This window comes from Tympanuchus pallidicinctus, unplaced genomic scaffold (assembly GCF_026119805.1).
Source record: "Tympanuchus pallidicinctus isolate F22 unplaced genomic scaffold, pur_lepc_1.0 scaffold37, whole genome shotgun sequence".
NCBI lineage: Eukaryota > Metazoa > Chordata > Aves > Galliformes > Phasianidae > Tympanuchus > Tympanuchus pallidicinctus.
In genome coordinates this window covers 1,650,230-1,674,774 of record NW_026294755.1, presented here as the reverse complement: position 1 = coordinate 1,674,774, position 24,545 = coordinate 1,650,230, and the positions used below count along the sequence as shown (strand labels likewise).

General features: G+C 60.4%; 1 protein-coding gene across 1 annotated transcript; it reads left to right on the top strand.

The window, feature by feature from the left end:
- The first annotated feature begins 5,400 nt into the window (after positions 1-5,400).
- On the top strand, positions 5,401-23,082 carry FMNL1 (formin like 1). Its single transcript, XM_052699592.1, has 27 exons — positions 5,401-5,710; positions 12,895-12,978; positions 13,272-13,355; positions 13,447-13,520; positions 14,097-14,180; positions 14,395-14,535; positions 16,003-16,111; positions 16,378-16,454; positions 16,519-16,612; positions 16,944-17,018; positions 17,427-17,537; positions 17,649-17,798; positions 17,901-18,002; positions 18,103-18,322; positions 18,558-18,851; positions 18,940-19,061; positions 19,602-19,804; positions 19,917-20,151; positions 20,238-20,306; positions 20,399-20,479; positions 20,937-21,066; positions 21,177-21,340; positions 21,460-21,561; positions 21,812-21,910; positions 22,133-22,256; positions 22,607-22,707; positions 22,966-23,082. Exons 1-26 carry the CDS (start codon positions 5,534-5,536, stop codon positions 22,696-22,698), a joined length of 3,297 nt encoding a protein of 1,098 aa, XP_052555552.1. The 5' UTR covers positions 5,401-5,533; the 3' UTR covers positions 22,699-22,707; positions 22,966-23,082.
- The last annotated feature ends 1,463 nt before the right edge of the window (positions 23,083-24,545 follow it).

The following is a 24,545-nucleotide window of genomic DNA, read 5'->3' as shown; positions in this document are numbered from 1 at the left end:
CCTGTCTTACACATTCAGCCACCCCTGGTGGTTCTGGTCTCCTAGTTTTTGTGCTAACTTTCTAACCAGCAGGGACTGATGGGGCTCAGAAACTGCAGTGTGACCTCAAACTTCACCTTAAGGTGTCAGGTTAGGTGGAAATCAGGATTTGGAAGCAACAGGCAGGAAATGTCCTCGTCTCTTCCTGCTCCTGGTGGTGCTAAGCAGGCTCTGGAGAATAGCTGTTTGCTGCACTCCTTCTCTGTCCCAGTGAACCCATTCCTCCTGTTCAAGCTGGACTGGAAGATGCCCTCTCCCAGCAAACACTGAAGCTGAAGAGCTTGCAAAGGTGCCCCAGTCTGAATGGTGCAGCTCTGTGTGCGCTGCTGTGGTGAGGCTGTGCCAAGTAATGCTTGAGGCACGCCTGTACGCCTTCCTCTTTTCCTCCGCCCACCGTGTGTCCTCAGGCCTTTCCTGCTGTGTGCTCCGTGAGGTTGGAGGTGAGGCCGTGAGGCAAGCATTACTTTTATCAAAGAGAACCGAATCCACTCACTCCCAACTACTGCAGGGATGCGCCTGGGGCTCTGGCGGGGCACGCTCACACGACACAGATGGAAGGGAAACCAGCTCTCAGAACTGCTGCTGAATGGGCAACAAGGAACCAGATCATTCCCCGTTCCATTTAGAAGGCCTGAAGTCACTGTGGCAGGAGGAGCCTATGGCAGAATTTGTCATGCTGTAGCAGCCCCCAGGAAGGTGAGATGAGCTCAGGTGTCTGCAGACTCTCGTTTGGAGGATTTCATAGCTCCTAGCTGCTCTTCTCTTGGACTAATAGGAAAGGATGCTGTGACCTTGCTGTTTTGCTATCATGGTGTGGACCCTCTCGATGAAACGGTCTTATCAGCACACAGCCCAGCTCATATTTTTGTGGTAAGAGCCTGTTCCTGTTAATAACATCAATTCCTGACAGCTGCTTCTGCATACATTTCCCCATGGGAAGCCAGCAAGAAAAAAACTACTGTGGTATTGCAGGGTTCAAGCACGATCTGCCCAGGATTTGGCTCCCTCTTTCCCCTATAAACAATAGATGTATTGCAGAAAAGGGAATCCAGAAGGATTTGGGAGCTGGTGCACACAGACCTACACTCAGAACACAGGGCAAACTTTTTGGCGAGCACCGCCTCCCCCCTGAGTGTTCTTTTGGTGATGCCACTGCTGCTGCTGTGTATGCTGTAGGTCACTCCCAGCAAGAATTCCAAATATGACTCTTCAAAGACTGTGTCAGGCAACTCCTGATAGAGTTCATCTACTTGCTGTCTTTTTCCATAAGAGACATTTTCAGCAGCAGAAGTGAACTCACTGCTACAGAGAACCTGGTAAGAATCTGTGAGAGACACGCTTTTCATTCATGACAAGGGGTTCTGGCCAAATTCACAAGTGATTCTGGTTCTGAGTTGGAGGAGAAGCTCCCAGAAACACACAAACAATCATTCTGTATTCTGTCTGTGGTATTTATCTTCCATTCCCAGAGAAACAGAGGCACTGAAGAACTCTCTTCTCCTCCATTACTCCTCCAAGTGCTTCTCTCGATGCTCGCATACATCATATCCTAATTTCCACCCATTAGTATCATCTGTTCCATGTTTTCTTCATTACGCAGACTCTGGCTGATCTAAACTCATACACATCCCTTGGGAACCAAGCAGAATGCCTTCAAGCTGTGGATGATAAGCAAACACCAACTTACATATAATCAATCCCTTGATGAGCTATTTACCATGTGACATTACCAAAATATTTCTCATTGGGAACTATGTTTATCTCAGTCTATTTTTCAAACTACCCACAGCCCTGAAAATTCACATCCTGGTGTTCAGACACAAGCTTTCTCTCTATCATCTTGCCTTTTGCTTCAAGATTGCATCTACTTGACTCTGCAAACATTAATTTACCTACAGAAGCTGATTTATCTACAGAAGCCTGTGTCCTCCAGCACACATTTCTTCTCCTTCCACTGCTTCCCGTGGCTTAACACAGAACAATGAACACTTGTCAGAGAAAGCAATAGACTAAATGAAGAGTGGAGTTATACCTGGAACTCATTACAATCACTGAGAAATTCAGAAGCACTGAAAATAGAAATCCAATCTCAGCACTTGCAAGGAAAGGAATTAATAAGTGATCCTTCAATCGAGACTGACTCCCTTCACTTCAGCCACACCACTTCAGGACACTGACACCAATCACTGGATGCCTGCCAGCAAGGTGGGAGAGTGGCGCAGCTGCAGAACCTCCATAAGTGGTTCTCCTCCTTATTCTTGGGTCCAGCTTCTCAGAGGTATGCAAGGAACAGTCAGCTGCTTGAATAAGCCTTGAAGTTCTGGGTCCAGTCAGAGCTAAGCTTTAAGGAAGAGCTCATGTTTACTTTGGGTTGCAGAATCCAGGCATAAGAATGCTTATTCGGACCAGCAGATATCCCTTGGGCAGCACTAACACCAAGGAATACGATGATATTTCTTTGTGGAATCTCTCCCACCTGCAAATTCAGGGCGAAGGGAAGCAGAAGTGTGATTTGTGATTTCCTCTATGGGTATTTTGCTGCGAGTTGAACTGAATTAAGAAAACAAACCTAAGTCTGAGGTGAACCTCAGTGTAAAAAACCAGCACTGGGCAAACACTGAAGTGAATACATCACTTCCAGAACGCTCTTTTAAGGACTGTTACACCAGGGAGCGCACAGCTACCGACTCAAGGGCAGCACCAGCTAAAAGCCATCACACATCACTAATAAAATACCAGAGGAGTGCAGGCAGAGCTCGGATGCAAAGGCACTTAAATGGTGATAGGAGCTGTAAGCGGTAAGGGATGATGGACAGAACATCAGCAATACCTGAACCACACATCTCAGCCACGCCCAGATGGGCCTCACCATGTTTTACGACTGCAGCGGGCCCCATTCTTGAACCAGGTGATCAGTCAGTAAATCACCTCACTGCAGCACTTCTCCAAGCTAAGCGCGAGGCGAGGTGAGGCGAGACTGACAGCAGGCGCCACTCCAACATGGCGGCTCTCACGTGACACACAGCCACGAGCCTCGGCCCAGCCCCGCCCCACACTCTCAACGGGATTGGCCAGCTCCGGAATGACCCAACCAATAAAGAATCTCGCGCCTCCCGCCACCACCCGACTCAGCGGCTCTGAGGCTTTACTGGCTGTGGGGCCGCCAATGAGTGCCCTGTCAGCGCCCGCCGCCATTTTGGCCCAGGCTCCGCTACTCGACGCCCCGTTTTTCCGCCTTTGCTCTCGACTGGCTCCGCTTCTCCCGGGGCAGCTCGGCCCCGGGCCGGTCCCTCGGTGAGGGCGGGAAAAGTCATCTGAAGGCACAGCGGTGAAGCTGAGCCCGATGGCGGGCGAGGGGCCTCCCCTCTGGCCGCGGTGCTGCGCCGCCTCGGTCCATGTGGGTGCGGATGAGGCTGCGCTGCGCTCCGGGGCCGCGGGGGGGCAGCAGGCGGCCGAGCTCTCCGAGCAGCCGGAGCTGCTGCTGCGGGGCTGAGGCGGGTGGCTCGTCTGCCTTTCCTGGTGCCCGGCTCCAGAGCCGGGATCGCCGTGTGGAGCTGTGCCAGCGTAGCCGTTGGTGCCGTGCCGCCGTTGCTCCCCTCCCGCCGTCAGAGCCCTCCCCGTGGCCGGGATTCGGGACCGTGGGGCTCATCTCCGCCTCTCCTGGTGGCCGAGGCTCTCAGCTTTGCCCTGTGTCACCTCCCTGCCAGCGTGCTGCTCTGCTGGGACTTGGCCTTGGCGAGGGGCATCCCTTGAGGGATTGCACTTCTCCCTGGTGTGGGGCACCCTGCACAGGAGGGCCCCTCTGGCTCTTGGGATTTCAGCCTGGCCCGGTGGGCAGCCTGGGCTCATCTTTGGGCCTGTTTTCTATGCTGACTCTCCTGCGCAAGCAGACTGTTCTCGCCTTGTACCCCAGCTGGGATCAAGGGAAGCAGATCTTATTGTATGCAAAATATTCAGTGAAATGATGAAATATTTAATGAAACTAAGGTATTTAAACTGCAAAGTCAAGCTGTGGAATGTCAGAATGTACCGTAATGTGGGTGACCCCAATTTCTGTGTCTGTGAGCTGCCCGTGGCTCCTCTCAGGCCTCCCAAGGCACAGAGAATGGTGCTCAGTGTGAGGAGGGTGCAGCGGTGCATTGAGGTCAGGTCAGGAACCTGTGGCAGCTTGCTCCTGTCAGCCTTCCCCTGGGCACGTCACACATCCCCATGTGGGATTTGGGGTTTGCAGAAGGGTGGGAATACTTTGAGGCCATGTGGTGAGGGTAAAAATCCCTGCTTTGCTGCAGAGGTTGACAGAACAGGTCTGGCTCATTCTCCCAGCACACAGGCCTTTGGAGTGGCAGGTGGCTTGCCCTGACACCTCGGCAGGTGACCAGGCACACTTTGCAGATCAGGAGATGCTGCGGCACCCAGGCAGACACGGAGCCAGCATCGGAGCCCAGGCGGGTGAGTGGGGCTGTGCGGGGCTGCTGGGCCTTGGCACACATCAGGGGGTCCCGGTCTCTGTCCTTACGTGGCCCTCGGTGGCTCTTTATCTCCATCTCTCATCTGGAATAATGTGCTCGTGTAATGGCAGCTTTTCAGAACTACATTTATTGATGCCAGTGCAGCAGGAGCTGTGAGGAGATGAATTGCTCCTTGCTCTGCCAGGGCTGTCAGGAAGCAGGAGCTGCATGTTAACGGGGTGAGAACAGCTGCCTCATCCTTTCCTGCATCCTCTACCGAGGGCAGTGGGTAGTTCTGTGCCTGTCACGGGCAGGTGTCCCCACACAGAGCGTCCTGTCAGCTCCTGGGGAGGCACCTCCAGAGCCAGGATGGGGAGCTGGGCAGCGTCACAGCGCATCTCTGATCCACAGCACAGCTGTCTGCCATCCATCCATGCCCCAGCCCTGAGGCATGCTGGTGCCTCCCTGCCCGGAGCTCCATCCCTGCTGCTGGGGATGCTCAGAACCCTGCCCAGAGGTGTGGTGAATTTGCACAGCCTCAGCTCGTCCTCTTTTGGCAGCCGGGGGGAAAAGAGGAAGAGAGGAGGGCCCCCAGCCGTCCCCACTGCCCTCCCCAGCCCCATCTGTCTCCCTCCTTTCTTTTCTTACAAAAATATTATTAAAATGAAACCGGCCCCGAGGCGCAGCCCGGCGCCGCGCAGCCGTGGGCTTTGGGACCCTGGAGCCGGGCTGCGGCGGAGGGCGGCAGGTGCCGGGGCTGCGGCGCGGGGCTGTGGGGGCACGGCGGCCGGTCGGGACCGGGGCGCAGCGGAGCCCTGCCCGCGGGGCGGGGGTGGAGGCGGGGGGAGGCGTTTGCGGCTCAATAACGCCCAGGAGAAGTTGCGAGCGGCGAAGAGAGACAGAGAAGGGGAAAAAACACCCCGACACTCACCCGCCCCATCCCTCCTGCAGCTCCGCTTCCTGCCCAGCCCAGCTCGCTGCAGCGTGACCGCTCCGCTCCTCTCCATCTCCGGCACCCCGGGCACCCCGGGCCCGGCGGCAGCGCCATGGGCAACGCGGCCGGGGGCATGGAGGGGGCTGCGGCCAGAGAGAACCGAGACCCCCGGGCTCCGGGCCCCGCCGCCGCCGCCGCCGCCGCCGCCACCCCACCGCGGCCGCCGCCGCCCGCCCGGCAGCCCATGCCCTCCGCGGACGAGCTTGAGGAGCGCTTCAGCCGCGTCCTGGTGAGTCCTGGAGAAGCCGCAGTCCTGGCCGGGCTTTGCTCTGCTTTTTTTTTTTTTTTTTCCCCTCCTTTCCCATCCCCGCGGCGTGGGCCGTCTCCTCCCGTTGCTCACGGGAACTGCCGGCGGGATGCCCCGATCTCCGTGCTGCCCGCTCGGGTGATGCTGTCCTCGGCCCCGGGGATGCTCTGCATCCGCAAGGATGGGGCTGAGGAGCCGGCGGCAGGCCCGGAGCTGGCAGCGCGTAGCCGGCGAGCAGTGCCAGCCGTGCACGCTGCAGCGAGCCGGTGCTACAGATACCAACCTGCTTCGCTCACCTCCTCCCCTGCTCCTCTACGGCACATCCCGGCACCGCTCTCCCTCACCCTCTCCCCCTCCCTCTCTCCATCTCAGCGCCGGGGTGAGAACTGGGCAGATCAGCCCCAGCCTCGCTGCGTGGTCTGTTGCAAACCCCGGCTCCCCTGTGCCGTGGGGCGATTCCCCCCCTCCTGCAGCCCCACAGCCCCATGAGGCGCTCGGGTAGGCAGAGCAGAAGGAGGTGAGCTGAGTGCAGGGCACCGGCAACGCTGGATTGAGCTGCTGGCAGCTCCTCTCTGTCCTTGGGAGGGGAAGGATGGCCGTGACCTTCGCTGTACAGCTGTGCTGGACGCCGTCCCCGTGCCTGCGCCTTCCCCCGCACGCAGCGATGTGGCCTTTCCTCGCTCTGCAGCTCCGGAGCGGGAGGCGAGAGCAGCGCGACTCTCCCTCTCCGCAAAGCCCCGCACGTGGGGAGCTGGGGCACGCTCTGAAGGTCGTGCTCCCGTCTGTCCTCACTCACCAAAAAGCTCTACGGCAAAGTCAGGTCGGCAATGCACCGAGAGCAGGGAAACACTTTCTGCGTTCATATTTGCTGCTTTAATCCCCTTATCCCCTGCAGCGAGCCCATGCGCTCACCTGAAGCGGTGCAGGAGCAGCTGCCTGGCTCTGGCTGCGGGCTCAGCTCCGGCGGCTGCCGTTACACAACGAGGGCCGGAGCAGCACCGGCGCCGTGACCTGAGATGCTCCGCGGTGTGTGTGGCCCCGCGGCAGGCAGGACCCGCCGGCCCGGCCCAGCACAGATTATTTACAGGCTTTTCCGCCGTGCAGCAATTACGGGAGGATTATGGGGACAGGCATCGCAGCTGAAGTGTCTGCTTTGCCTGCAGACACGGGCTGTGACTCCTCTGCATCTGTTTTGGGTTGCTGTCAATGCAGAGGGATCACAAAGGGCTCTGCAACGCAGGGTCTGGGTGGTGCTCCTGGGACCCCCGGGACGGGGCTTTGCTGTAACTTGCTGTGTGCTTTGGGTGCAGACTGCAGGGTGAGGTTCAGATTGCGGCTGTGCCTGTAATGGCTCTGGGGTGACGCGTGCGGTGCTTTCAGGAAGGGGATGGGGATCTTGAGGTGCTTCAGCTGCGATTGCGAGGCCTCAGGAAACGCCGCTTTCCGCTGGTGAGATGGGGCCTAGGTGTGCTCCAAGGGGCTCAAAGGCCTAAACTGAGAAGTGATCAAAAAGGGCAAAGTGGAGATCCAAAGTCTCTCCCAGCCCTCCTGGGTCCCTGGCAGGGAGCTGCTGGGAGGAGCGCGCAGCTTTCAGCAACACGGGAACCAGGCTTCTTGTGAAACTGGCTGTCCCAATCTCTCTTCCTCCTTTCACAGAGGCTCCCTTCCCCCTCCTTCCATCCCACTCAGGGCAGGGGGAGCAGCAGGACCCCCACAACTCAGGAACAAAGGACCTTCAGTCACACCAACTGCCTCCCCCTGTCTGGTTTCAGGTGCAGGGTAAGTCCCTGCATAACCCTGCAGCAAGTTCTCCCCATGCTGGCTTTGCTGTGGTCGCAGCCAGCCACCTCCAGCCAGGGCATTGCTGAGATGTCACTGCAGGCGCTGGAGATGTTGGGCCCCTGAGGGACACTTGGTGGCTGTTCAGGCTCTCTCATATACCTCCCATATACCAACTGTATTTTTAATCACCTCTACAAACTCTTGGTGTTAATGGATTCACTTCTTTACTTCTAAGGCTGTGGCATTAGCAGTAAGGTGCGAAGTGGTGTGCTGGTGATCCATCTGTGCTATTGCTGGGACACGACCTGGGTCCGTCACAGAGCCTTGGGGACAGCAGTGCCATAGCAGGACTGCTGCATCCTGGTCTTGTGAGAGCACATCGGTGCAAATCAGTTTCTGGGCAGGCATCCCAAACTGGGAGAGCTACTGGGAGAAAGCCAGGTTGAAAGTCAGCCCAGGGCTGTCAGGCCAGCAGCGAGGTCTTGGGGGTCCCAACTGCCACCGTGTGCTCAGAAATTGGAAATTCTGTATTAGTGCAGAAATTCTGGCTTGTTCCCAGCTAGGGCACCGTGACAGATGCTGCATTGGCAGAGGGATGGCAGGGCTGTTTCTGTGCCAAGCAATTTGGGAAGCACTGGTGTGGCTGTGGAGTTAGGCGATATGGGGTCAAGAGGAGGAAGGAGTCGGTCCCTGGCTGCTGGGCCAGGGGTGTGTAGGTGTGTGTGTTCAGGGCAGTGTTGTTCTTCCCCTTGACATATCAAGAAGCAAACAAAGGTCCAGGGAGGGCTTAAATGAAGCAGTGAGATGAGGGTGTGGTGGAGGTGAACCACAGCTGGGCTGCCTGAGCATCCAGAAATAGCTGCGAGGGCTCTCAGATGGGGACGGTGCTGGTTCTGCTGGGAGATTTTGCTGCTGAGCCGTGGCAGCTCCCTGCTCAGCTGGTCACGAGAGCTTTGCTTTGGCCCCTCTGAGGACCCGGAAGAGAGATCAGCCACATCCGAAGGGGCAGAGACCTGAAAACTCTCTGAGCCCTCGAGGATCCGGGTGGCAGATTCCCCCAGAGCCCTTGTTTAGCTGCTGGTATCACCTAAAATCTGCAAATGCTCTGTGAAATCAGGGCAGCCTGTAGGGCAGAGATGGAAACCGGGAGACCTCAGAAACTTCACGTTGCTGAAGAATCATGGCGTGCCGCGGGGCCCCGCGGGGCCGGGAGCCACTGGTGTGCGTTTGCAGTTGTCCTGGGGAGCCAGCAAACGTCACCCTGCAGATGTTTGCAGATGGACCGCCGGCCGGAGCGCGGCGCTGGGGTCAGACACACAGTGAGCCTCAGTTGCAGCCGTGCTGTGTGCTGGGGGATCTCACCCAGGAAAGGCAAACGGTGCTCTGCTTCCTGCTGGATCCATCCCCAGCCTGGTCCCCGTACAGCACAGCAGCATGAGGGATGGTGCCATGCTGTCAGGGCTCCTGTGCAGCTCTGCTGATGTCCCCAGTGTCCCCATGCAGGGACGTTTGGCCGCGCAGCTCGGTGATGGGGAGGAAGCCTGTGTTGAGTGTCTGGCTCAGCCCTTGGCTGAATCCGGAGGGCATCCTGATGTGGGGATCCCCCTCCATTGTGGCACCAGGCGGACACTCGGTGGGGAGGTGAGTGTGGCTGACAAGTCTCATTTCCCCGCCTGTGCTCAGAGCAGCTTCTGCTTGTGCTTAAAATAGAGCCGGGAGCAGCAGGCAGCAGGGAGGCTTTGGCCGCAGCTGCGTGGTAGCAGTGCCTGTCCCTTAGCAACTCCTTACCCTCCTTTGGGGTGGGCTCTGGCCCTTGGTGGGGTGCTGCCTGCTTCCCCACCAGCTTTTCCCCTCTGACACCTGGCAGGTTTGAGAGCTGGCCATGGGACTCCCTCGCAGGGTGAGGTGCTCCTGGGAGTGCTGCCCAGCCCCAGTAGCTGTGTGCTGGGGTTTGGGAGAGCTCAGGCTGCCCCGGTACCTGGCACTGAGCCTTGGGAAGAGGTTGTGGCCCCCTGTGCCGCGTCAGCGTAGCAAGGAGAGATGTGCTTGCTGGAGCAGGATGGGGCTGGTGCCTCTCACTGGGGGGCAGTGTAGGAAGAGCTGTGCCACAGAGCGGGCGTGCCCCAAGCCCTGCCTGGCAGGAGCATCACCTTCACAGCATCACCACAAGGGTTGGAGTATCCTGGGACTGGCACATCCCGTTGGCTGCCAGCCCACCTTTCTGCTGTCATCACTCTTCCCTGTGGCCTGCAGCTGGGTGCTGTCCTGTCGCTGCTGCCCGGCATCTAGGCCTTTACACTGGGCTGGGAGCAGCTTCCCATTGCTGCTGTGTGGCTCTGCGTCTGCCATGTGCCCTGACACTGCTGCTCACACAGATCTGCACGTGAGCCTCCAGCTCTCAGCCCCACGCGCTGCCCCTCTCTCCCCACAGCCCCGTGCAGGTCGGGAAACCACAGAAGATGCCTCAGCAGCTCAGCCAGGATCCCTAAGCAACGGGCGTCTTGTTTCAGTCTGGGTTTCACTCGAGCTGTCCGGGCAGCCAACCAGCAATGGCAGCACTGCGCGTGTTTTGCAGAGCTAACACTTCCGTGGTGGATGCTTTCAATTTTCTCTCAGAGTGTAGAGACTGGCCCTGCTTGAAGCTGCTCGGGGTGTGGAATAAAAAGAGAGTGCCTGACACCCAGAACCCCTCAGCCTGCCCAGCAGGGTTCCTCTGCGTGGCCTCATGCTGCTGCTGTACAACCAGAAGTCCTTTTCATAGTGGGAAATGATGTAGGTGCTGCCTCCCCCTGTCTGGTTTCAGGTGCAGGGTAAGTCCCTGCATAACCCTGCAGCAAGTTCTCCCCATGCTGGCTTTGCTGTGGTGAGGGTCGCAGCCAGCCACCTCCAGCCAGGGCATTGCTGAGATGTCACTGCAGGCGCTGGAGATGTTGGGCCCCTGAGGGACACTTGCTGGCATCTGTTCAGGCTGCCAGGAGCACGGCAGGCAGCAGTGCTGCTCAGCAGCTGTGTCTGCCCTCGTGGGCTGTGCAGCCTGCTGGGGGTGCACCCCATGGCACAGTGGGATGGAGATGGGCTTGACAGTGGGTGCTGGGTGGGATGAGGTTGCCAGTCTGGGATATGATTGCTGGGGTAAGTCCCCTTGTCCCCTCCATCCTTGTCCTCACCATCCCTATCACCCAAGGAGGAGCGCTGAATCCTGCCTTTGCCACCTGCAAGGTCTCCTTGCATCACATCTCCCGCTCTGCCCCACGCCCCCAGCAGCACCAGGGCCTCCATCAAGAAGTGAGAACCAGCTTCTTTGTGCTCCTGGCTGACGCCACGGACCACAGCAGAGTGTCCTGGGTAGGAGGCCACTTCCTTCCCCTGCACCACGTGCCTCTGTGGGGAAGGCATCCGCCACCCTGTTTGTAACCCAGACAGTGCCACATCCTGCCCCCGGGCCCAGCCCTGCTTTGTGAGGAGGGGCTGTGCCCTCACTGGGGACAGGAGGGGTTGGTGACAGAGCCCAGCATGGCCACCTCTGTAGGGACATCTCTGACATCCCACTCTGCCTGCATTCTTGGGGCAGGGAGTCCATGCAAGGCCATGTCCTATCAGTGAGGTTTGTTCTTGGCTTTTCAGAGCTTCACAGCTGGTAAAATCAGGCCCTGCTGGTTTAATTTTTGGATTGTCTTGGGCGAAGCCAGGATTTGCATTCAGTGATCTCTGTGGGTCCCTTCCAGCTCAGGACATTCTATGTTCAGCCTTTGGAACAGTCCAGTGCAAAGCTTATACATGTGCTGTGGGCTTGGGGTCTGCAGGCTCCCATCTGTTCACATAAACAGGGGAATCTATGAGGACAGGGCTCCCCAGCAGGAGGAGCACTGGGGGTGTCAGTCACCCACGGCAGGTCCTGTGCAGCAACCTGGGCTGTGTCACTGCCATGCCTTCCCAGGGCCCATCTGGCCACTCTGATGCAGCCTGGTGGCCTCGCAGTGAGGCTGTTTGTGGCCTCGCTGCATAATTTTGGTGTTGGTGCTGAGCTCACCTGCTGTGGACAGGTGGGGGGGAGCAGCTGGCTCCAGGCAGCCTGGCCAAATCCAGCCAAACGCCGGCTTGACATGGTGGCCTGGGTCTCCAGGCAGCTCGGTGGCCATGGCTTCGGCCTCTGTGCAGGCTCCTTCCTTCCCCCATCACCCGGTTTGGTTTGTTGCAAAAGCAGCCCAACAGGTCATTGGTGGGAGATGGGCGCTGAGGTTTCCGGTCCTTCCTGGCGTGCTGGCGCTTCTCCTCTTTCATGGGCTCCTCTGTGGCTGCCTGCATCCCTCCCTGATTGGCTCAAATCCTGGCCAAACCCTTGTGGGATTCCCCAGGGATGTGGGTGTCCCAAGGGCTGCGCCCACTGGTGACTGCATCTTACAGCCCTGCGTTGGGGTAGCCCAAAACTGGAGGTTAAGCTGACTCAACGGGGTTGGATCTGTGCACTGTCTCCATGTGCCGTCGCTCTGTCTTGCCAGGCCATGGCTTTTCCAGGCTCTGCTCCTGCTTTCCTTGGGGCTGAATCTCCGAAAAATTCCTCTTTTGGGAAATCAAATCTCAGACCTTTTAAACTTGAGGCATGTGTGCCGTGCCGGAGGCACAGTGGAGGTCCCCCGAGGCTCTGCAGGTCACCCCGCAGTGTCCCCACACCCCTGAGACGCGCTGGCACTCTGCACTTTGGTGCCCTGCAGGCGGGAGCTGAGCCTGGGGTGTCCCAGGGCCCCCAGACTTGGTGAGCAGCAGTTTTGGTGGCTGCCTCTTGCCATTTGGGGAGCGGAAACCACGTCACGTCCTGCGCGGGCGACTGCGGTGGTGGAGAGGCTGCTGGGTGGGGAGGCGGCGCGGCTGCGTTGTGCAACGCTGGCACGAAGGGACGTGGTGACATGCAGCACCCTGCCCTCAGATCGTGTCCACAAATAAACACTGATTTCACCATCTGCGCCTGTTGTGTGCCTGCGGCAGGGCTCCGGGCCATCCGTCACCCTCAGGCCGTGGAGGCTCAGCCCCGTCCCCAGCCTGGGTCACCACTCAAGGTGGTGGTGCTGCTGGACTCGGATCCAGGATGGCTGAGGCCGAGAGTTTTGCGCCCTTCTGATGTGGAGGGGCGACTTCAATTCCCCCCAGCACCTCCTGTCCCCCAGCTCCTGTGCCCTCTGCAGTGGGGATCCCAGACACCCTTGGACAGGGAACGTTGCCGATGGGTCTGTGATGCCTGATGGTGACATGAACGCATCCTGGGGATGGCAATGTCCCCATGGTCCCACCAGCAAACAGAGGCACTGGGTGCTGAATGAATGGGGAGCACCACGTGCCCAGAGGGGACTCTGGGGACAGCCGTGCCCCTGACACCTGTCTCCCCACAGAGCTCCATGAACCTGCCCCCGGACAAGATGAAGCTGCTCAGCCAGTACGACAATGAGAAGAAGTGGGAACTTGTCTGTGACCAGGTGAGGTCTGAGTGCTGCGTGGCACCTTGCTGGCCCTGCTCCTGGCCGTGTCCCCAGATGCCACTCACAGTTGGTGGCTGCTGGTACATGAGGCTGAAGCGGTGGATCCGAGTGCTGGCATCCATCTCCATTAGTGAGACAGCAGCTTATTAACCTGATTAAACATTTATGGGCGGCCATCTGCAGTACAGGGAGTGGGTGGCTGCTGTGCTTCTGGGCAGCGCTGGGAGCTGGGACATTTCCCCATGCTGCATGCAGATGTCCTGGCTTCAGCCTCTCTGTGTGGTTTGTAGGAGCGTTTCCAGGTGAAAAACCCGCCGTCTGCCTACATCCAGAAGTTGAAGAGCTACTTGGACACGGGCGGTGTGAGCAGGAAGGTGAGGGCTGCCTTACACCTTGTGAGTCTGCCTTTGTTCCCCTGTGCTGGTCACCAGCCTAGTAACCCTTCGGCTGTCCCTGTTCCCTCAGTTCAAGCGGCGAGTGCAGGAGTCAACACAGGTGCTCCGGGAGCTGGAGATTTCCTTGAGGACCAACTACATTGGGTAAGGAGTGGGGATCATGGACATCATGGGGCAGAGGCTCACGTGCTGGTGGCTTCTGGCTGTGGGGGTGACAGTGCGATGTGGAGGCACAGGTAGAGTCTGGTAGCCTCATCCTGCATGTCTGGGAGGACTCTGATGAGAGGATGGAGGTGCTGAGGCAGCAGCCAGCGGTGCTCCAACTGCTGCAGAACCCAGTTCCCATTTTGGCCATGCCAGTTCATTGCCGCCTATGGGACCCTGCCCCCCACACTGGGTGCCCTGGTTCCTCATGGCAGGAGGGTTGCCTGTGTTCTTATCTGGGCATGGGGACCTGCTGCTGCTGGGCTGTTCCTTAGGGGTGGCAGCAGAGCCCATGGGCTGTGTCCCTTGCAGGTCAGGCACTGGGATTTTGTGACACACACCTGTCCTGAAGAGATGGCACGTGGTGCCATGCCCCCTGCATGTCCTAACATAATGTCTGGGGACATCTGGCCAGGGTGTGCCTAGGTGCCTTCCCCACCCTCTGCTGAGGATGTAGAAGGGGAGGTGGGAGGTAGAGAAGGGTTGGAATACCCCACTAACCTCTCTTCTCCCCAGCTGGGTCCAGGAGTTTCTCAACGAGGAGAACAAGGGGCTGGACGTGCTGCTGGAGTACCTCGCCTTTGCCCAGTGCTCTGTCGCGTACGTCCCCGCTGCCACTGGCATTCCAGCCGCCCCTTTCCCCCTGATCCCCTGCCCTGATGCTCTGTCACTGGGCTGGGGTCAGGCTCAGAGGGGCTGGGCGGGCTTGGGGGGCTCTGAACAGCCCACGTTCACAGCCCTTGGTGTCCCCATGTGTCTGCTGGCATTGACGTTGCTCCTTGCCCGTCTGTCCCTCCCCCCTGTGGGCCACCAGGTATGACATGGAGAGCACTGAGAATGGCAGCCCGGGCTCTGAAAAGGGCAAACCCCTGGAGCGGTCAGTTGAGGACCTGAGCAAAAGCAACTCCTCATCTCCCACACACGGCATCTCCAAAGTGCGGCACCTCACCGTCAGGTAACATGCAGCACCCCAGCACCGGACCCCACTCTGCCTCGCTGCCCCCCAGCCCGCCATGCCGTGCTGTGCCAGCTCTGAGGGGCTCGGCAGGGAGATGCAGTCCTGGTCCTAAAAATGGATTCCCATCACTGCGTGGGGGACTGAGGAGGGACAAAGCCACGTGTGCTCCCAGCAGTGATAAACCCTGCTAGGAGGCAGGGCAGAAGCACGATTGGATCCATTCTCAGCATAGCTCCCTGCTGTGAGATGCTCTGGCCAAAAGCAGGAGCGGGGTGATCTGTGAATGAGCAAAATCAGAGCTGCTTGAGATTTGGGGAAGCAAATCCCCAACCCACTGCTTCATCGGGCTTGGGAGGGTTTAAAAGCGCGAGGGTTTGAACGTGACCAGGCCTGCGCCCTCTGAGCGGGCCCAGCCGGCTGGCAGCTCTCGCTCGCTAACCCTGCAGCCCTCTTCTAACCCCGCTCTTCTCTTGCACGCTGCCGGGGGATGTGCTCACGGTAGGTGACGGGGCCGGGGTGCTGGTGTGGCAGATGCCACAGTGGGGCTGTGCAGACCCCCCTGACTCACTGCTGGCTCTGGTGTGGGGACAATCCCTGCAGTTGTCCCCAGTAGTCAGGGCGGTGTGAGGGGACACCCAGCTGTGGCCGTCCTGGGAAGGGAGACAGCTGTCATAGCGTGGCTGGGGGCTCCCTGAGGACCGCAGGGCCTCTCGCCACCTGCCAGCACCTCCGGAGGAGCCGGTGTGTCCCCAACCCCAGGGACAGGTCAGGAGCGATGGCTCGGATGTGGCACCCGCGGGGTCCCAGCCCTTTGTCACTCACCATGCCTCAGCCTGGTCACAGGCTTAGAACGGCAGCACTTTGGTGCTTGATGCCAGCCTCTGCGAGCGGCAGCAGCCACCCTGCTTGCTCCTCACCTGTGTTCCCCTGGCCCCCAGCTCTGTGCCCCAGCCACCCCATGGGCCGCGCGGGAGCCCTGTTTCTCCCTCCTGTCTGCAGGCTCTAACCTGCCTCCAGCTGCTGCCTCTCGAACCAGCACATCCACACCCTCCTCCACCACGTCCACCCCAGCGTCCCCTGCAGCGCCCCGGGCAGCGATGGGGACAGTTGCCCCAGGTCACCTGGCAGCTCCTATTCGCCCCGGTGAGCCTCCAAGACCACCCATGCACGAAGGGCCCCTGGCCTTCCTGCCACCTTGGCCCCACCATGGCCCACTCCTGGTGCCAAGAACCCCTCGGGCTTGCAGATGGGAATGGCCACTGAGCCAGACATGGGGTCTCCCTCCTTTTGGGATGCAACTGGCTTGGTTTCTGGGTTTCTGCTGCTGGCTGGTGAGCCCAGGCCCACCAAGGCCACTGCCTGATCCCTTTGGCCGCCCACCCCTGCGCTGCCCCTACCCTGCTTGCGCTGTGCCCCCCAGCTGCCCCCGGCTGCCCCCTGCTCAGCTGCCTTCTTGCCTGGCAGGCTCAACCCCTCGCACAGCAGGAAGGCACTGAGGAATTCTCGCATCGTCAACCAGAAGGATGATGTCCATGTCTGCATCATGTGTCTCCGTGCCATCATGAACTACCAGGTGGGCACTGGCAGCATGCTCAGGGATCCCTGAGGGCCCCCAAAAGCTTCCGGCCCCTGTGCTGCCCTCTTCAGGGCACTGGGATGGATGAGGAGGAGGAGTACACGTCCTCTGTCCCCAAGCCCTAATGGCATAGGGACACCCAGTCTTTGCACTCAAACGTCCTCACTCAGTGGGACCATGGCAGGGACGTGTCACAGGATCCTTGGCGTCCTTGAGGTGGGCCAGAGGATGCCTGACCTCATTCATAATCCTTTTCCCCCCAGTCTGGCTTCAGCCTGGTGATGAACCACCCAGCCTGTGTCAACGAGATCACCCTGAGCCTCAACAACAGGAATGCCAGGTAGGATCTGTCCCCTGTCCCCTCACACACCCCACAGCCCTGGTTCATTCCTGTGTCCCCACAGGACAAAGGCGCTCGTGCTGGAGCTGCTGGCTGCTGTCTGCCTGGTCCGAGGTGGCCATGACATTATCCTCGCTGCTTTTGACAACTTCAAGGAGGTGAGTCTCCAGCAGGGATACAGTGTCTCCATGATGACACCTGTGCTTTTGCCTCAGTTTCCTTTAGTGCAGCAGAGCCCTGCCCCATTGGAACACCCTTGATCCTAAAAATTCCCATCTCCTAACTCATTTGAGGCCACTTGAACTGTTGGGATCGATGTTCCCATGCCAGCACTTGTCTCCAGGGCCACGTCCCAGCTGGACCATGGCACTGAGCAGCACCCAGCAGGGCTGGAGAGGCCTTGCCAGTGGCACGTGCTGCCCTGACACCCCCAGAGTTGCCCACTCTGTCCCTGCCCTTCCCAGCCCTCAGCCCCTGCTCCCATTCCAGGTCTGTGGTGAGAAGAACCGCTTTGAGAAACTGATGGAGTATTTCCGAAACGAGGACAGCAACATCGACTTCATGGTGAGTGTTCGTAAGGCAGGGCACCCACAGCCTGAGGACCTGCAGCCTCCCGCCTTCAGGGCAGCTCCCATGGTCCACCACTTGGCCGTGTCTCCAGATATGGGGCTGTCCCCACTGTGCTGTGTCCCGAGGAGCTGCTGGTCCCCTCCCCAGGGTCCCAAGGACAGTCAGACGGGGCTGTGCTGTCCCCAGGGTGTTGTGTCTCCGAGCCAGCATGCCATTCTGTGCCTGTGAGCCACTGAGCCACATCAGTGCCCCCAGACTGTTGTGTCCCCAAGGGCTGCTGAGCAGCTGGCTGTTTCCCAGCTCCCCAAGACAGTGAAGCCACCGCGCAGCCCACAGGGAACCGTGTCCCCAGGGCCACCATGCTGTGCCCGGGGCCGTGCTGAGCCTGCTCCCATCCTGCAGGTCGCCTGCATGCAGTTCATCAACATCGTGGTGCACTCGGTGGAGAACATGAACTTCCGTGTCTTCCTGCAGTACGAGTTCACCCACCTGGGGCTCGACCAGTACCTGGAGGTGGGTGGTGCTGCACTTCCCCAAGACCCTCCATGATCCTGGTGGTGGGATGGGAGCGGGTGGATGTGGTTGTCACCGGCTGTGACGGTGCCACCGGCCGTCCCACGGCAGAGCCTGCGTCTCACCGAGAGCGACAAGCTGCAGGTACAGATCCAAGCCTACCTGGACAACGTCTTTGATGTGGGGGCCATGCTGGAGGACTCAGAGACCAAGACGGCCGTGCTGGAGCACATGGAGGAGCTGGAGGAGCACGTCAGCCAGGTGGGACGTGGGCGCGGGGGCCGGAGCTGCTGACGCAAACCCCGCTTGGGGCGGGTGGCGGCCGCGGCTGAGTGACGGTGCCTCATCCCTCATCCCACACAGCTGACGGAGAAGCTGCAGGATGCGGAGAACGACTCCATGGCCAAGATAGCGGAGCTGGAGAAGCAGCTGAGCCAGGCGCGGCGAGAGCTGGAGGCGCTGCGGGTGAGCGCCCGTGGGTGCTGCGGTGCTGCCGTGCACGGGGAGCCTCGTTTGGGATGCGAGGGGGACATTGGTGACACGCTGGGTTTTGTCCCTGCTGCAGGAACAGCTCAGCCCGCCGCGGCCGCCCAGCCCGCCAACCCCGCAGCCACAGGAGTGCTACCGGCTGGCGCTGGAGCGGCGGCTGGCGGAGCTGGAGGAGAAGGGGTTAGTGCAGATCCTGCGTGGGCCCGATGGAGACGTCGCCATCGAAATTGTCCCCGTCGTCATAGAAACTACAGCAGCCCCCGTGGTAACCGGAGAGGCCACCGCCACCAGCACAGGTACTACGGGTGCAGGGAAATGGTGGCTGCCTGCCGTGTCCCCGATGTCCCTTTCATGTTTGAGACGGGTGGCACGGAGGAGGAGTATCAGCGTATTTGGGACGCAGCAAAGGTCACTGAGGTGGGGGGTGCGGGGATGTGCCCAGGGATGTGAGATCACCCGGTGGCAGTGGATCTTGGCAGTGGCCCCGTGCCCTGCTGTAGCGTCGACTCACCCACTTCTTTCTGTTTGCAGATACTCCGGCTCCAGCTCCATCTCCTGCCCCAGCACCCGCTGCCCCACCACCACCCTCACCGCCACCCCCCCCGCCGCTGCCTGGGGCTGAGCCTGGCCCCCCCGTACCCCCTGCCCCCCCACTGCCCACAGGCATCATGCCCCCCCCAGCCCCTCCACTGCCAGGTGCCCAGGTACCCCCACCACCCCCACCGCTCCCTGGGGGCCCGGAGGGCCCTGTGCCACCGCCACCCCCACCGCTCAGTGGGCAGCCCCACGCTGGGCCAGGTGCCCCTCCCACTGCCAACGGTTCAGGTGAGTTGGTCCTGGGAATGCTGGGATGTTTCTGTGAGCATGCGGTGGGGCTTGGCCCCTCAGTGACACTGCCCTGCTCACCCTGCAGTGAAGGTGAAGAAGCCGATCCAGACCAAGTTTCGCATGCCTGTGTTTAACTGGGTTGCACTGAAACCGAGCCAGATCGACGGCACCGTCTTCACCGAGCTCAACGATGAGAAAGTGCTGCAGGTGAGGCCGTGTGGGCAGGGGGGGTTGGGAGGAGGGGCTCAGCATGGCTGGCACCCCAGTCCTTGCTGCAGCCGCACTGACGTTACCCCGTGCACCCGCATTGCGGCCGTGCTGGCTTTGAACTTGCGCCCACGTGGCACCCATCTGTGTCACTGCCTCACGGGGCTGCAGCCTCAGAGGAGATGGAGGTCAGCATGACAGAAGGAAGCAACATGGGGCCTATGCTGTCGTCTTCCTGTTGCCCCTCCTTGTCTCCTCGCTCCATCTCATTCTGCCTACATCTTCTTCCTCATCTTCATCCTTTGCCTTTATCCCACTCCCCTCACTTTGTTCCCTTACCCCCTCATTATTCTCTTGTCTCTCCCTGTCCTCTTGTCCTATCCCTGTCCTGTCCTTGTCCCCTCTCCACCTCCTCATCCCCTCCCTCCATCCTCTTCCTTTTCCCTGTCCCACTTATCCTGTCACAGTCTTCTGGCCACAGCCCCGTCCCCTGTGTCCCACCACAGCCCCACCACTGCCCTCAGCCCTGTGTCCCCGCAGGAGCTGGACATGAGTGATTTTGAGGAGCAGTTCAAGACCAAAGCGCAGGGCCCCGGCCTGGACATCAGCACCCTAAAGGTGAAGGCCACACAGAAAGCCCCCAGCAAGGTCACGCTCATGGAGTCCAACAGGGCCAAGAACCTGGCCATCACACTCCGCAAAGGCGGCCGCAGCATCCAGGACATCTGCACGGCCATTGAGACGTGAGTGTCCCCTCCTCAGCGGGGTGAGGTCACACTGAGTGCTTGGGGTGGCGTGGGGCGGGCTGCGCTTCGGGGTGGTGGCGGTGGTGGGGTGCAGCCCGTTGTGCTGCAGGTACGACCAGCAGGCGCTGAGCCTCGACTTCCTGGAGCTGCTGCTGCGCTTCCTGCCCACTGAGTACGAGCGGACGCTCATTGGGAAGTTCGAGCGGGAGCAGCAGCCTGCGGAGGAGCTCTCGGAGGAGGACCAGTTCATGATCCGCTTCAGCAAGATCCCGCGCCTGGCCGAGCGCATGAACGTCATGATCTTCCTGGGCAACTTCAGCGACACGGCCCAGCTGCTCATGCCGGTGTGTGGGGCCGCGGGCGGCGCTGGGGGGGCTGCGAGGGGGCGGCATCCTGCGGTGAGACTCACGTGCTTCCCTCCCACCCACAGCAACTCAACGCCATCATCGCCGCCTCCATGTCCCTCAAGTCCTCCAGCAAGCTGCGCAACATCCTCGAGGTGAGGGGCGTGAGGGGCAGCCCCAGCGGGGGACCCTGGGGCACCGGGGGCTGCTGGGGTGCGATGCTGACTTGCCTGGGGTGTCTCCTCAGATCGTCCTGGCCTTTGGGAACTACATGAACAGCAGCAAGCGTGGGGCAGCCTATGGCTTCCGCCTGCAGAGCCTCGATGCGGTACGTTGGGTGCGGGTCTGGTGTGCAGGCAGTGTCACTGCACGGCGATGCACCGTGGGAACAGGGATGCAGTGACCTGCTGTGGGTGGGGGGACACGGGAAGCAGGCGTGGGGTGGAAGGGTGTGGGGAGCAGCTGTGGGGATAAAGGGCCTGGGAGCAGCTGTAGGGATGGAGAGATACAGAGCTAGCTGTGGGGACAGAGGGATACATTGGAGCAGGTATGGAGATGGAGGGAGGTGGGGACTGGCTGTGGGGTTTGGAGGAGTGTGAGAACTAACCATGGGGTTTGGAGGGATATAGAGAGCAGCTGTGGGGATGGAGGGGCACAAGGAACAGGTGTGGAGATGGAAGGGTGTGTGTGCACAGAAGGACATGGGAACCAGCTGTGAGCAACGAGGGCTACCCTGAGCAGGGAGCGTTGGGATGCAGGGCAGGGCTAACACTGCTCTCTCCCAGCTGCTGGAGATGAAATCAACAGACCGTAAGCAGACACTGCTGCATTACCTGGTGCGGGTGATCACAGAGAAGTACCCCGAGCTGACTGGCTTCCACACCGAGCTGCATTTCCTTGACAAGGCGGGCACAGGTAGCACCTGTGGGCATGGGGCTGGGGGCCATGGCGGGTGCAGCCCCCACCTGGGGACCGTCTCAGCCTGCCCTGACCCTAGACCTGGTTGCTGACCGCCCTCCCCGCAGTGTCCCTGGACGGCGTGTTGCAGGACGTGCGGAGCCTGCAGCAGGGCATGGAGCTCACCCGCAAGGAGTTCATGCGGCAGGACGACAGCCTCGTGCTCAAGGAGTTCCTCAAGGCCAACACGGAGCTGATGGAGAAGCTGCAGGCAGACAGCAAAACTGCCAAGGTGGGTGTTGGGCCCCCAGTCCTGTGTGGGGATGCCATGGGGCGCTCTCTGCTCACGACTGTGCCCCCTGGAGGGCTGCTGCCAGCCCCCAGCCCCCATATCTCTGTCTCTGCTCACAGGAGGCCTATGAGTCGGCCGTGGAATACTTTGGGGAGAACCCCAAGACCAGTCCCCCCACTACTTTCTTCCCCATGTTCATGCGCTTCATCAGAGCCTACAAGGTAAGAGGGAATGGGGATGTCCTGTTCCTGAGGGTTGGGAGGGGGCAAAGCCACAAGTGAGGCCAGGGGCTCGCTGGTCACAGGAACCCCAGCACTCGGAGTCATCCTTTGGGGCAGCTGCAGATCTCGGCTCCCTGAAGGTGCCAGGCTGGGCCACTGGGGACCACCAAGGAGAGGGAGGAGGGCACTGTGCTCCCCCAGCCCTGCAGCAGCCCCCAGCTCAGCGGGCCCTCCCTGTGCCTCTCCTCAGAAAGCAGAGCAGGACATCGAGCTGTGGAAGAAACAAGAGGCTGCGGCCAAGGAGGCAGAGTCCGGCCGCCCCGGCAATGAGGAGCAGCTCGACCTGAAGGTACCTGGTGCTGGAACAGGGCCCTGCAGCGTCGCTGCCCCAGCAAACCCCACTCAGCCACAGTCAGGAGGCAGCAGCCCGGATCTGTCTGTGCCCTCGTGGGGCGGCCTCACTGCACCCAGAGCACACTGCCTCTGGGAGAGAGCAAAAGGCTTCTTCCAGCTGGGCTGGGGGAGATGGGCAGCACGGGATGCACTGCTCACTCTGCTGCCCCCTCTGCAGTCACCATTCCAGAAAGCCAAGCGGCAGCAGATGGACATGATTGCTGAGCTGAAGAAGAAGCAGATGGTGAAGGAGCCGCTCATTTATGAAGGCAAAGACGGAGCCATCGAGGACATTATTTCAGGTGAGCGGCTGGGCATCCCCCCTGCACGCCTGGGGCTCAGGCCGTGCCAGCACAGGGCCCCCGAGGGCAGGACATCGGGTGGGCCACGGCTCATCACACAGTGGTGTTCTGGGCCCGGCCCCCAGCTCTGCAGTCTGTGGCACAACAGGGACAGCCTCAGGGATATGGGGGTGTCAGCAAGGAGCGGAGGGCCCTGAGCGCTATGCAGAGCCCAGGCCCACCTTCAGCACCTTCCTGTCGCACGCAGCGAAGCTGCCAACCTCTCTGCCCTGTCTCACGGCTCTTCCTCCTCTTCTGCTCCTTCTTCCTTTCCTCCTTCCTCCTTGCTGTCTCTGGATTGCTGTGCTCAGCTCTGAAAACTGTTCCTTTCACGGCCCGGACGGGCAAGCGCTCGTCCCGGCTCTTCTGCGATGTGAGCTTCAGCGAGGAGAGTCCCCTGTAGTGGCTGCCCGTAGGTAACGGGGCGAGGGGCGCAGGTGGGGGCTGCAGCATGGCGGATCTGCAGCGCTGGGTGCAGGCAGGGCTGGGAGCGGGGCTCACACAGCTGGATCCCGGCTCCTCTCCTTCCACCTGTGTGCTGCCGGTTGTGCCTCCGCCTCGTAGCCGGGGGTTGAGGGAAGGTTCCATCCCGCAGCTGTGGGTACCGCTGGGGCAGGCAGGACATGGCAGACTGCTGCTCACTGCCGCTCTGCGCTTTCTCCCGCTGCAGATCTGCGGAACAACCCGTACCGGCGTGCAGACAAGGGCCGCGGCAGCGCCAAGAAGCGGGCGGCGGGGCAGAGCCTGCAGGCCACGCCAGACATCTCGCTGTGAGGGGAACCGGGGCCTGGGATGGCACGGGGTGCGGAGCGGTGCCCATGCTCAGTGCCGGCCGCCCCGCTGCCCGCATGCCTTTGGGTCGGCCGGGGCTGCCCCGGCGCTTGCTTAGTGATGCTGCTGAGCTCTTCTCCAGTGGGCAGAGCGGGGAGTGACGGGAGCCGCTGCCCAGAGCTGCTTTGTTGCACTCCAGGCCTCGGGGGCAGCCCCGCGCACCGCTGTGCCCCTTCAGCCTGCTGGTGCCTTTGACCTCCTGCTGCTGGAGAGGAGGAGGAGGGCTGCCAGACGGGGCTGCAGCGCTGCCGGTGCCCCTTTCATCCCTGCGGAGCCCTTTGACACCGCGTTCTTCTCCGCTGCAGAGCCAGGCGGGCGCAGGCTGCGCCTCTCCAGCACGGAGCTGCTGCAAACATCCCACCCTGGGCGCGAGCCCCAGGAGCTGGCAGGGGTGCTATTTTACACTCACTTTCTACGTCTTCCTAAACATCTCTGTGCTGAGGGAGCAGGGCCTGGCGCTGCCGTGGGTTCCCACCGGGTGAGCGGCGCCAGCCCGCGGCTCCCAGCCCTGCTGCTGCTGCTCACAGCCGTGCCCCACACCACTCAGCTGCCCCCTGCTCCCTTCCCCGCGGTCGCTGCCCACATCCTGGCCCCCCAGGAAAGCTGCAGGCAGCGCAGCTCCCCGCTGTAACTACGCTGCTCAGCGCCACGCACCGCTCCGAGGGAGGGATGGGAAATGAATGTGTAACTTATAAATGCCTTTAAGCCAGAATGTAAAACATTAACTGCTCATTTGTATACATTATTATTTTTATATACCGAGGGCCTGTTAAAGCAGAACTGGTAATAAACCGACCCCGAGGGTGAAGCGGTGTCTGCGGGACGGGCTGAGCTGTGTGCTGGGAGCGCAGTCACGCAACCAGGCCGCAGCGCCCTCTCCTCGCTCTCTGGGACAGCACACCAATGAAAACCAGTAGTCTGCCTTTCTTTTCTTCATCCCTGGCTTTTATTTTTTTCCCCCATGAAGCTGCAGGTGAAACGTTGGTTTCCAGAAACAGCAGCTTGATAAAGTGTCACACGCGCAGTAGAACCAGCGCTGCCCTCAGCCCCGCGCCGCTGTGCCAAAGCTGGGGCTTTTCCAAGGGCTGCAGGAAGGACAAAAGCATCGTGTGCTGCTGCTCCGCTGGGCTGAGCTCGGGCCTACAGCCTGACCGTGTTCTCATGCACGGATTCAAGCAGACGTTAGCATGGATAACAAAAACCTTCCCTGAGCGTCAGCACCACATGGCCCTCCTGGAAGTGGCATTTTTCAGCCTGCCGCAGCAAAACCAACCACAGCAACAGGAAGGCAGACTGGCAGCAGGAGAGAAGAGAGCCCACGGGGCAGGCAGCACAGCCTTAAAGCCGCATGGATCAGCCCCTGCGTGGGCACAGTAGGAAAACACCACAGCTTTGTGCCAGGGGCTGCTGCAGAACCAC

Coding starts and splice junctions, on each gene's coding strand:
- FMNL1 (XM_052699592.1), top strand. CDS start 5,534: ATGGGCAACGCGGCCGGGGGCATGGAGGGGGCTGCGGCCAGAGAGAAC. Junction 18,323..18,557: donor GGCCACCGCCACCAGCACAG/GTACTACGGGTG, acceptor TTCTGTTTGCAG/ATACTCCGGCTCCAGCTCCA. Junction 18,852..18,939: donor TCCCACTGCCAACGGTTCAG/GTGAGTTGGTCC, acceptor CTCACCCTGCAG/TGAAGGTGAAGAAGCCGATC.